The following is a 12,029-nucleotide window of genomic DNA, read 5'->3' as shown; positions in this document are numbered from 1 at the left end:
CATTTCCCAATTCAACCGAAACGTCTCTTGTTAGTCAACCGATGTCAAATATCAGGGAGCTGCCACCAGAGGTTACGCGATCTTTCTGGGGTGAAGATGCTACTTGTCCCACCTTTACATTCTAGGATGTAGGTTCTAGTCCAGACCATTTTGCAGATTGATTCAGGCTATGCTAGGCTTTGCGGGACTACCACTCAGATAAAATGTATTGAGAATTATCAGGATTTGAACCATGGACCTCAAAGGCCAAAGTCCCGCGCTCTACCATTAGACAATCTTGCTCTCCTAAGGCCCTATGCTTAGGCACTATGTCCTCTCTTCGGCTTGTCTGCCTAAAATTTACTGATTCTTAATTCAGACTAATAATACTACGAATGAGTCCAATCATACAGTTTTGAATCATATAAGCCTGGCAAATTTCTTTGGTATGAACCAGCAGGAGTTGAGCACAAACCAGCTTAACCCTCAGATGATTTATGGTTATTATTTCTACTCATAGAGAAAATTGTATTACATATGTGTCGAGTTTAGGACTCCTATGTAATATTCAGTGACGTTCCTTTGCTTTACAGGCGGAGGATGTTGAGTTCTTCAGGTACAGGGCCATCAACAAGACGACAGTGTCTGTACGGTTGGCTCAGTCACTGGAGGATCTTGTAGATTCCCCCAACCCCAGAAATGTGCTCAAGTTGCGACTGGTGTGTGACTATGACGATGGTGACGATACGGTAAGTCTACTGATGTTTAGTGGTATATACTTGAGCGATTTTGCAAGGTGTACAACCTCCTTAGTCATAATTATTGAAATATCCAGAAGTAAACACGCAATTTTTATGCTGGAATGAAATATTTTAACTTTTACCAAAGATTACATATGCTTGTTTTTACATATGGAAAACACCTATACATTATTATTTGTAATCACAAGTCACTGAATTAAGAGCGAATTTGGTCGACCTACTTACATTTTAGTAAAATTCTATATTCAATGTGATATCCTTCAATATAGCAATAAAAATGGAATATTGTAAAAATCCTAGTAATTTCTTGGCCATCTAATAGTTGTTGTATTAGTAAGTTAATTCCATTTATTTTTTGTGCTAGCTATTCGATGAGGCTCATAAACTACGTGAACTGAACTGTACTAAGCTAACCTAACTTAACGCTGCGCACACTGTAAAATAGTGACGGCTTTCTTGTTTAAGAGACATAACCTTTAAAGAAACACATGAAAGATGTGTCAAGGACAGGTTAGAATTGAATCATCTTAGTTTCGACCAATTGTACCTGGGTGAATTTAGGTTGGAATATCAATAGCAATCCTATAAAAATACCTAACATACTTTTAGACTGAACTCTGAGTTCAAGATGTGTGTTATAACAACTAAAACATGACGTTTGTTACACAGATAATGTCGTATCTATCAGTGACTGTGTATGTGGAGGATGTCAACGACCACGACCCAGAGTTTCTGAACACCCCGTACAAGGTCAGCGTGGACGAGCTCACCCCTACAGGTGCGTATAGTGTATACTTTGTATAACAACATAAGATAAATATGGGGTACCCTTCCTTCTCTGTGTAAAGAAGATTTGAAAAGTTATTATTTGACTTACAAGGTGATGTCTAAAGCCGTAAATAAGTTCATGTATAAAATAGCGCGATCAATTATTATTCCTATGATAAGTCGAAATGGAGCATAATGTGTTTCAAGATCCTGCTGAGGTTTTTAACTTTTAAGCCATATCCAGATTATAGATAAACTCTTGGTACATGCTTTCAAATGTTTGTAAAAAATTGTTTACGAGTACATATAATGTTAATACATACATTAGGCGTTATTTTTTTCTGACTGGAAGATCTTAAAAAAAGAGTCATATGCATAAACAACTATATAACCCAACAAACGGGCAAATGAATATAAAAGACAAAACAGAATAGAATATAATTTTGCATTAATAGTACAGTAAACAGTACGTAGTAGTTCTTTGAATCTTGTTCTTCCTGAAAGTTTTTTTTATGTAATCAAATAAACCAAAAACTATTTTTACTGTAACTGTATGGTGCAACCTACCTTTCGCCTAAAACCTTCCCAAAACACCAATTAATTAGAAGTTAAATAACCATTATATTACCGGTACCTCATTTGTTTCTTAGCAAAGCTTTGTCCAGAGGAAGAACTGCACTAATGTAACAGCTGTTTTGTGAGGTTTTGGCGGGAGAGTGACAGTAATGTTACAGCTGACTGACATCATATCTTGGGACTACTTTCCCACTCGGTTCACACACTTCTCCATTGTACAAACAAATCAACCAGTATAGCTGATACACTGTATCTACTTTGACAGTTAAATTTACTCTTCTCGCCGAATAACACGCTTTAAGACTAGTTTATGTGTGTTTATTAGTCAAAGCTTAGAGGTCTAGCCTCATATTTTACAGTTAAATAACAATTAACCGTTTAGTAATCCGTTGGAAGTTGTAGGTTAAGTTGGTCTCTGCAATAAACTGGGAATTTTCAACTAAGCCTCCCGTCTACCCTCGAATTTGAAGTACAAGGTTTTGTTATGTCAAACAGTTTCCAAGACTTCAAAATGCCTAAATAAGTTAACGATCAGCTCATACCTGCATCCGTATCTGCATAACTAATGTAGCTATAGCTGCAACCTGTAACCAGTTATTTTATTGTGGCTCGAGAAGCTTTTTAGCTAACGTTTTCACAATGTTTTGATACAATTATTTATTCCCATTATTTGATAGAATATGCATTTCTTCAATTTAATTATATTTCAAACAATCATATTAAGGAGAAGTATTGTGTACAGAAATAACAATCTAACAAGGTACTTCATGGCTGTACCATTTACAAATTTGATTTTACAATTAAAAACAATATTCAAAAATTTTAAAGAAAAATATCGGTAAATATAGCACATTTTATTCCAAATCTGCCCAAAATAACCAAGGGTAAAAAAATGTTTTCGAATCATTCTTTGACTTAAAAACTCTGCACAAAGTCTCTCAAACAAGTTGTCGCCGATCGTCCTTGCACTAAGGAGCGCCAGTGAAAGTACACAGGACACTGTTTCACTCATTACCGGCGTTGGATGGGAAGAAAGATGCGATTCGTTCGTATTTATCTGAAAAGTACATCATTAGAACACTAGAACATCCTGTAGAACCTGATCCTCCTCCGCCGCAAAACCTGGCAAATTACACGAACGATAAACTATTGCAATCCATAACCAGATCAACTTATCGCACGAGTTTCCAAATAAAGCATCGTTCAGATGAATATGTATAACTGGTTTAGTGCGTTTGAGGATCGGTTACTAATATCATGTTCGACGGCTCGCCAATCTGGACAGATCTAGGTATTAATTTGAAAACGGCACTACTGCATTCAGAGAAACGGAAACGAAATTACATGATGGAAATAACGTCTTAACCCGTGAAAATTGCTCGTCTATTGATGATGGGTAAGGCCTTGTCTGTGATAATGCGTAATCTGTTCTGTTTATAGTAGTATTGTACTGATGAACAACAACAATATTTGAAAGCCTACGTTAAATGTTAAGAAAATCATTAATTTGGATTATATAAATCTATAAATCAAGGGAATGTTTCAAAGAGATATTTGTGAAAATAACTGAAATATTACGTTTTTATGTAGATTATATTAATTATAATATCTTACGAAAAGTTAAAGTTGGTAATATCGTAGTAGTAATTTTCCGTTTCATACAATTAGGATATTGGCTGACCAATTTGTGGTACTAGTGCATCCTTATTGTCATAATTTGTTACAGATAGTTTTCTGTTTGAAGTGATGAATGAATACATAAATGAACATGCCTGTACGTGTCTTAAATATCTCTGTACGTCTTCTAACATGTATGTGCATGATCTAATTGTTGTCTTTTAGTGTTCCAACATATCTGTACGTACTCAAACATGTATTTATAGTGATCTGACATGTCTTTACGTGTCCAATCATGTCTTTACGTATTCACAACTTGCCTGTGAGTGTTCTAACACGCCTGTTGATGTCCCAGGTATCACGATATTCCGAGGTATCCACGCCGTGGACGGAGACAAGCCTAACACCCCCAACTCGGAGCTGCAGTACGCCATCGTCGCCGGCAACGACAAGGGCAAGTTTACGCTGGAGAACTCTCCTCGGGCCGCGCTGGTGCTCAGGAAACCTCTCGACTTTGACACCGGAGACACTGCCTTCAACCTCACCATCATGGCGGCCGTGAGTACCAACAGCGCCTTTGCTTGCGTTTGTGTCCTAACTTTACATCGTAGGACTCTAGGCTCTAGTCTGAAATCGTTTTAGCCACTACTATAGACTAGGCACCATGTCGGGGGAAGAAGTTTAGACACTCGAGTTTGGAGCTCTCCAGAAAAGTAACCAAACTACTTAGAAAAACACGGAGTATATATAAATTTACTTATTCTACGTATTTCTGTAAAAACAAAAAATAGCTTGTTTAACATTTTTTTTTGACGGCTGGAAGGTAAAAACCCCGTTTTAGAGTATCAAAAACGATCTTCTGACTTAAAAAAATCGCACAATGTAAACTAAACGTCAGAACTTCATCAAACCATACAATATAGGTATATTTGTATGGTTTCGGAATCATTACTTTACCCATAAAGTTTTAGTTGTTAATTTTGCATGTTACCTTCTTCTCAAAAACGGCAAACGCTAAAAAAAATTGAAAAGCTTGTTTTGTAGGTAGATAGTTGAAGGAAGACCACAATTTAATAATTGGTAAGACTTTACCCAGGTCCTTGGGGACCGTACCCAGCACTTTTATCCTAGATCAGAATGGTTGTTAGAAATAGAAATTTCAACACACTTTGCTTGTTAATAAAGTATAGGAATTATTTTAATGTTGTTTAAATGATTACTCCGGGCTTTTTTCGTGGCTTTTTCGTTTTGTGATCAAGAATTTACGTCTCTAGTTGGGAAAGAAGGTAGGATCTGAGAGAATTATTGGAAAACCTCGGAAAAAGCAAGAACTGAAAAATGCAAATGTTTGGAGCAGCCAAACAAAGAAGTAAATTGCCAGTAAACGACCGACATCCATTCCATTGAGGGTCATGTAAAAATAATTTCAACATAGGCCTTTATATTTTTCAATTTTAGTCAATCGAATTTAAATTCAAATGTAAATCTACACAGTTAAATTATGTAAACACACATTCAAACACCATGTTTGGACCATAATATTTTTTTTAATACACTTGTAAGTGAAAAGATTTTTATAGGCATAATTTTGTAAAACGTAACAGGCTAACACTAAAAATAGAACAATTCAGTTGCATTTTAACAATTACATTTTCGTAATATTCACAATGGTTTACAGTTGTTATAATTTTTATTCTGCAATAAAAATCGAGAATCCTTTAGGCAAGGAAGAATACGGTTAAATACAAGGAGCATCCAACTTCCTTTCGCAAAATAAATCGTAAATGTCAAAGAACACCAGGGAGGCATAATAGACTGAGTTTTCATGTAACTGTGGTTGGAAAAACCTAATACACCGAAAACATTTCCTTCTGCACTTATCATTTCCGCATTTTACAAAGTATTCCAACTCGCCAGGATGGCCTTTTCCCGCGGAATCTCAAAAGCCGTGTCATCTTGCCGCGAGCACCGTAAACTCACAGTTACGCACTGGGAGGAATTTCGACCTCCGACCGCAGCCTGTAGATTACCCTTGGACTATTACCTCCGTGGAGTCTAGAAGAGGCGAGGAGAAGAGGAGGGACGATACGCAAGGTGTTAGATTGAAGATAGCCGCCATTACCACGGTTATGGACCGTTTAACTCTTTAAAATCGCGTTCCGGGCCTCCCAAACTTTCAACTAACCGTAACCCTGTTTGAATTTACACAGATAATTCGATGTCTTCATTACTCTATGATTGAATTTCTTTCACGTACTAATTGCTTATTAGCTCGTGGTGATTGATTTCCATATGAGTAACGTAATTGAGTTTATAACGTGCTCTCTACTGAATGAGCTGTGTAATTGTGTGCTTTATACTTATAATTTGTGGAACATCGGTTTACAGGCTTGCGGGCGTTTGGTTGACTTAGCATGAACGTCTTAGATTAGTCACTTTATACTATTTTTACCCAGGAAATCCTCTATACATCGATTCATAAACGGCTACGCCAAAGAAAATGGTGTGCAGTCATCTGAAGAGCTGTAAGAACTAAGAGAACGATACAAATAAGTGGAAAGACATTCTTGTCAAGTAAATTTTCAAACAAACATCTAAAATCAAATTAGAGTGAATTTTAGAAGGAAGCGAGTAAATTACAAGTAATCATTTACTCTTAGGGTTCTTTTGGAAACGTTTACCCAAAATGTTTGGTGACTAATATGAAATGCTGTTGTATTTTTGTCACTCTTCTAATAGGCTGTGTGATGATTTAAGGGTTTAATCATACTGTTCAAATTTTAATACTAACAGTCTCGTATGTGGTTATTGTATCATTGTAAAATTCTTAGACTCCTACTGTTCTTTTTTCATTTACAATAAATGCATGAAATATGAGCTGCAGTACTATCCTTTTTGCAATATTAATCAACACTTTTCATAATTCAACATAAACACTTTGAAGATCAAAAACGTGCGAGAATCCCCCTTTCTCTAGTTGACACAGTTGTAGATGGTGTGCGAAGGTGACAAACATCTGTAGGTAGAGGGCAGAGGTCAGAGGTGGCGGTCACTCATACCGCCTACATACAAACAACACTGGACCTAGCCTACTACCCTGCGGGACACCTCATCTGCATAACGGAACCAACTAGCGAAAATGTCGCAGAATGTGTCACATCAAGAGATATGCTTTCCTGTTCAGGAGAAATCCTAAAATGGGAGAAGGATTTTTACATATGCTGTTGAATGATATTAATCGGGAATATACTGATTCTTATTTGTAATTTAGTTGTCAACTCTTTATGGTGAAGTTATGTAGATAGGAAATAATGGAGAGGAATTTTTACGGATTTGTTTGCACAAAAATATTGCTCTTTAAACTGATATTCCCATGAATATTAACTGTGTATGAGGTGGTATATAGGGCCTAAAGTGACACACATTTCTGAACCTAATATGCTTGTGGTGAACAATATGTTTAGTTAAACTCCGCAATCAGGATAACTAAATCACAAAACAATAATTTCCTACAATGTTTACCTTTCGAAATTTTTGGCAACAATTCTCTCCTTCTTGAACTCTTACTTTATACAGCTGTTACCGTAATTTAAAACCAAAAATTATTACTTCGCAAACACAGCTTAAATTGAAATCTAATGTTCATAAAAATGTTATATTTTATTGTTATTATTATTATAGTAACTGCTCCTAACGAAACGATGCTATTACATTTTATCAATCGGGACTATTTTCTTCCGCGAAACCAGCGTATAGTTACGTCTCCATCTTAATAGTACTGGTATCTAAATCAAAACTAGATTCCTCAACTAATTATGTGTCTGTTTCTTCTCCAATTACTCAATTAAGTGCATAAAGAAAATAATGCGCGGTTAACGTCACGCCCGGTTTGCGAAGTGACAAAAACGTAACTGTCGCGCAAGGATTCCAAGACAATTAGCAGCGACGTACAGTGACGTCATCATAAGACAGTTGTGTCTTTGTTACATAATGTCATTAAACAGACAGTTCACGGGAATGTGTTGGTTACTCTAGACAGAGAAATATTACACCGCAACGAAACCGGGCAAATTAAAAGTGTGTCGTTTGCACCAGTGTGGTAAAATGTCACAGTTTCACTTACTTAGTTATGAAATTGTTGGTACACTCTTTGAAATTAAAAAGAAGAGTGTTTGAAATACGTTTGATGAAATTACTTAGTGTTCTAGAGTACAATTTGTTTATTAATTTAACTGGGTACACAGTGAGCGATGGTGTAATGATTGAAATGCAAGGCACACGATAGCAATACAGGATTAACGCATGAAATTAAATAATAAATTATTAAAAATATTTAAACCGTACATAGTTACGAATATAAAGAGGTTGAGTAATTGGTCCATGCAGATGTAACTAAATCAAATTATCTACTGATCTAAATGAATCAAGCAATTAATATTCAAATAAATTGTTCCTGATATTTAATATCATTGTCAGCGCAAACGCAATTGACATACAATTAAACTGTCTTCTTCCTTAACACAGCATCTATAAAACACTTAATAGAAAATCAAATGTCATTCACTTCAACTTAAAGCAATATGTTTGAAAACCCCATCAATAAAACAAAATTGAAATTCATGTCGAGAGTAGACTCAACTGCAAATAACATTAGTTAGAATTTAAAGTGTCCGATTTTGGATACACTAATAAACATATTACGCCTTTAACCCTCAAAATGAGCCTTAAAATATATTCAACAAACGATTTTCTCTCCCATAAGTCACCAGCTGTAAGGGGCGTTGGATAAGTGTGCCGATATCCGCCTGGTGCCCACAGCAAGTGATGACCGTGAGTAAGGGTCACAATTTGACCCCTGACCCCAACACTTGACTAACAGATTCGCGGCAACTGGCCAGGACAAGTTTCTACCTTCTACCATAACTCTGCAAGGGTCACGGTTAGCTGTTTATCAACGTCTAGCGGTCTTCGGACTTTCGTTATTTGAATAATCGACTCATCTTCTGATTTAGCGACCCTGTAAATATCTAGGACTGTTAGTGTAGTATTTTTTACCATTGGGAATAAATCTAATTGTCCTCGATTTTGTATGGGGCAATGTTATAATTGAGGTTTAAAATGTCTTAATGACAAATGAATAGCGAATTCTAGTTGTTAAATTATTGATTATTTTAAAATGTCAGATTAAAATTGTCGATTTCATTGACGGTTCAGTATAGTTACTTTAAGTATATAAAGCAGTATAAAAACTGTCAATAATATAGTTTGAGTTTTAGGTCAAGATTAATGGAGTTTTACAAATAATGAAATTATAGTGTTAATACTGCGATTTGCGGATTCTTCAGCTACGACCACGTTGCATCATTGAAACGCCATAGTTTGTGTAATACCATTGACTATTGGATACTGAATGTAATACCTTACCGAATCCCATCAGATTACAACTTATCAATCACTTGTTATGATCAATCTGTGCATCATAGTTTGTCTTTATATCTACACTAGACCTCTTATTCAAACACTATAGGCCTAGATGTAGATAGGCTATAAAGAAATAGAGTCAATGATCATAGTTTGTTTTTATTTTAACAACGGAAACCTTATAACCTTTCTATTTTATTCTAGAACCAGCTAAAATTCTAACTAAATAACTTTTTTATTTGCATTATACGTAATTAAATTTACGGAAAGTAAATAGAAATACGTCGTTCAACTATTGTATCTGATGAAGATTAGAGTGTACAATCAAAATCGATCACCACTTACCATCTTTTATACAACGTTTTGCGATTCAACAACAAGTGTAAATACAGATGTCAAGTGTTGTAAGACGTATTTTTATTAACTTAAAAAAAAAATAAACGTGAAAATGGAATGCCTAGTTCCATCCGTAGTTAAATATAGTGAAGTATCACTATGTTACCAAAACTTTTTTTTTAAACTTAGATTATGCAGACAATAAGAGCTTAAACTCGTAATTATCCGTTGTATTTAGGAGTCCCTTTTGATCGATCTCCCAAGATTTGGGAATAACTTACAAAATACACCAGGGAGCCCCAACCAACAGTGCACATATTTATTACAACTTTTACAATATATGACTGAAATTCTTAATACTTTTAATTAAATTCCTATTTTACCTATGTCTATGTACCATGTTCAATTCTCTCTCTTTGCGCTGTTGCAGGACCAAGGCAAGCCTCCTCGAGCAGCCACAGCCAACCTGCAGGTGCTGGTGACAGACAGTGATGACCTCAGCCCCAAGTTTACACGTGACATTTATCGCACTCAGATCATGGAGTTCTACCCCATCACGGTCAGTGCACAACTAACATAGCCTAGAGATTAGAGTTATCCAATGTACAGTATAAACGCGATATTGCGTTGACTCATATTCTAACATTAACAAAAATCCTCATCATCAGCATACCTATGTGAATTGAATACTGAAAAAAAATACTTGTGTTGGTGTTTCAACAGAACGAGATTCTCACTCGGAAACCCGTAAAACGTTGAACAATGTCTTAAAATGTTCCATTGGAATATTGTAAAATAGCGCATTTAAACTGTACGGATTTTTTAGTTAATTTTAAAATACGCCAGTTTTTAGCAGACTGTTCCACTTAACTGTTTTTATTGAGTTTTATCAGTGTCTTACACATTTTGTAAACTATGTTTTCGGAAGGAAACAATTGATTTAATAACTGCTGTAAATGATAAATGTTAGTTCCATCGATACATAACACAATAGGCCTAACTTAATCTACTCTTGTGTAGATTTGCAAATAATTATGAAACTATAATAAACTACAAGTTACAAGTTTTAACTTGTAATAGCAATTTAAATTAGATTTGCATCTGGCGATCAGCTGATTTACTAATAGTTTGTAGCTTATTATGAAACAGGCCCCTGGTATGCATGCATAATCTGATCACATGGAACATGTGTGTTATAATTTAACAGCTGATTGTTGTATTGTTATTTCCTTGATTTGTTCTTTGTTAACATTTTGTTGTTCACAATTTACATTCGTGTTTAAAGTGTGTCCATGTGTTATGCGTGTGTTTCTAAATTTATGTGCTTAATCTTTATCATTTATTATTATTAGTGAGTTCAGTGAGTTCATTATTTTTCTAGAGACTATTGTATTTAACCACAACGAGCTCTATTGCTTGTAAAATGATATGAAACTTACTTTCCATTATTACTCGTCGCTTTTCGCTGCATTAAATGGTTGACAAACCATAGGAAGTATGCAAATATAGTAACTGTCTTGGACATTTTGGCTCCCAGTTTACCCCCTCTCCACTCTTCACGTTTGCGTTCTTATACAGACTTTGCGATGTAAAAGTCTAAAACTAGCAATGCAGTTTTTGTAATACTACTTTGCGATTTTGTTAAACCATTACTTTAGGTTATCTGATTTCAAAATGCTTCATCTACATTTAATCCACCTCTTTACAGCTACAAAACTTAGTACATCCCATTACATAAATGCATTGAGCTTCTTCAAGTAGTAACATTGCCTACAACTATGAAACAGGATTTATTGCAATTTTGATTTATAACTCCTAGGTCCCTAACTCCTCTTTAAATCTCTGCTAGTAACGGTAAAAGGGAGTTCAGAAGCGACCTTTGGCCTTAAATGCCGAAGGAATCTGCTGGAGCCCGACTGACCACTATTAGAACACCATCCCATGGCCTCTAGCCTTCATAAGTCACATGACTCGGCCATTAGGCTGAGATATGACCTTGTCAATTTGAAGGAGAGACCTTGTTAAGAAAGAATTGTATGAAAAAATATGAGTGCACATAATTTACAACATAATCGCGGTGTATTTCGTAGAAAATTCAGTAATATGAAGAAATATAACTTATCTGAAAATATTGAAAAATCACATTTTTTATTGAAAGTTTTTTTCTATTTAGCTTTTTCATTGTTTTAATTTTATCACTATTTGTACGTAACATGTACAAATTATTAAAACTCATTTCTTAATCAAAAAATTGTAAATAAATTTAAAATAACCAAACCTTACTTTATCAATCTATTAGGCAGAGAACAATTTAGTTCCATCACCACTATATGTCGATTGTCTAGGACTACAATTTGTGTAAGTTATCTAATAATTAATTATTTAAAACGAGGGCCAGAGTGTCTATTGTCAGTCAAAGCAGTCTGTGGAACATTATGCAGTTGCGACCGGAGCTGTGAAGGGAACGAATCTGTAACTGTTGGAGGAGCATCAGGAGGAATATTTTATTTGCGATCCGATATTTCAAAGATTTGCAATGCTTTCTTCTGCATTCTTGGTTACCTAGGAAAT

The 12,029-nt window shown here is 35.3% G+C and overlaps 1 protein-coding gene across 1 annotated transcript in view; it reads left to right on the top strand.

Annotated features, from left to right (window-relative positions):
• LOC128989295 (cadherin-89D-like) overlaps positions 1-12,029 on the top strand; it is a 101,507-nt gene that overhangs the window by 52,942 nt on the left and 36,536 nt on the right. Inside the window, exons 4-7 of the mRNA XM_054411174.1 lie at positions 573-728; positions 1,410-1,518; positions 4,057-4,259; positions 9,889-10,017. Of these exons, the coding sequence (XP_054267149.1) occupies positions 573-728; positions 1,410-1,518; positions 4,057-4,259; positions 9,889-10,017 (597 nt within the window). The remainder of the gene's footprint in view (positions 1-572; positions 729-1,409; positions 1,519-4,056; positions 4,260-9,888; positions 10,018-12,029) is intronic.

This window comes from Macrosteles quadrilineatus, unplaced genomic scaffold (genome assembly GCF_028750875.1).
Source record: "Macrosteles quadrilineatus isolate MER2022 unplaced genomic scaffold, UCM_ALF_1.0 Scaffold_3__2_contigs__length_128488019, whole genome shotgun sequence".
In the NCBI taxonomy this organism is placed as follows: domain Eukaryota; kingdom Metazoa; phylum Arthropoda; class Insecta; order Hemiptera; family Cicadellidae; genus Macrosteles; species Macrosteles quadrilineatus.
Note: the sequence above shows the minus strand (reverse complement) of the source record. Positions and strands in the feature narration are given on the sequence as shown.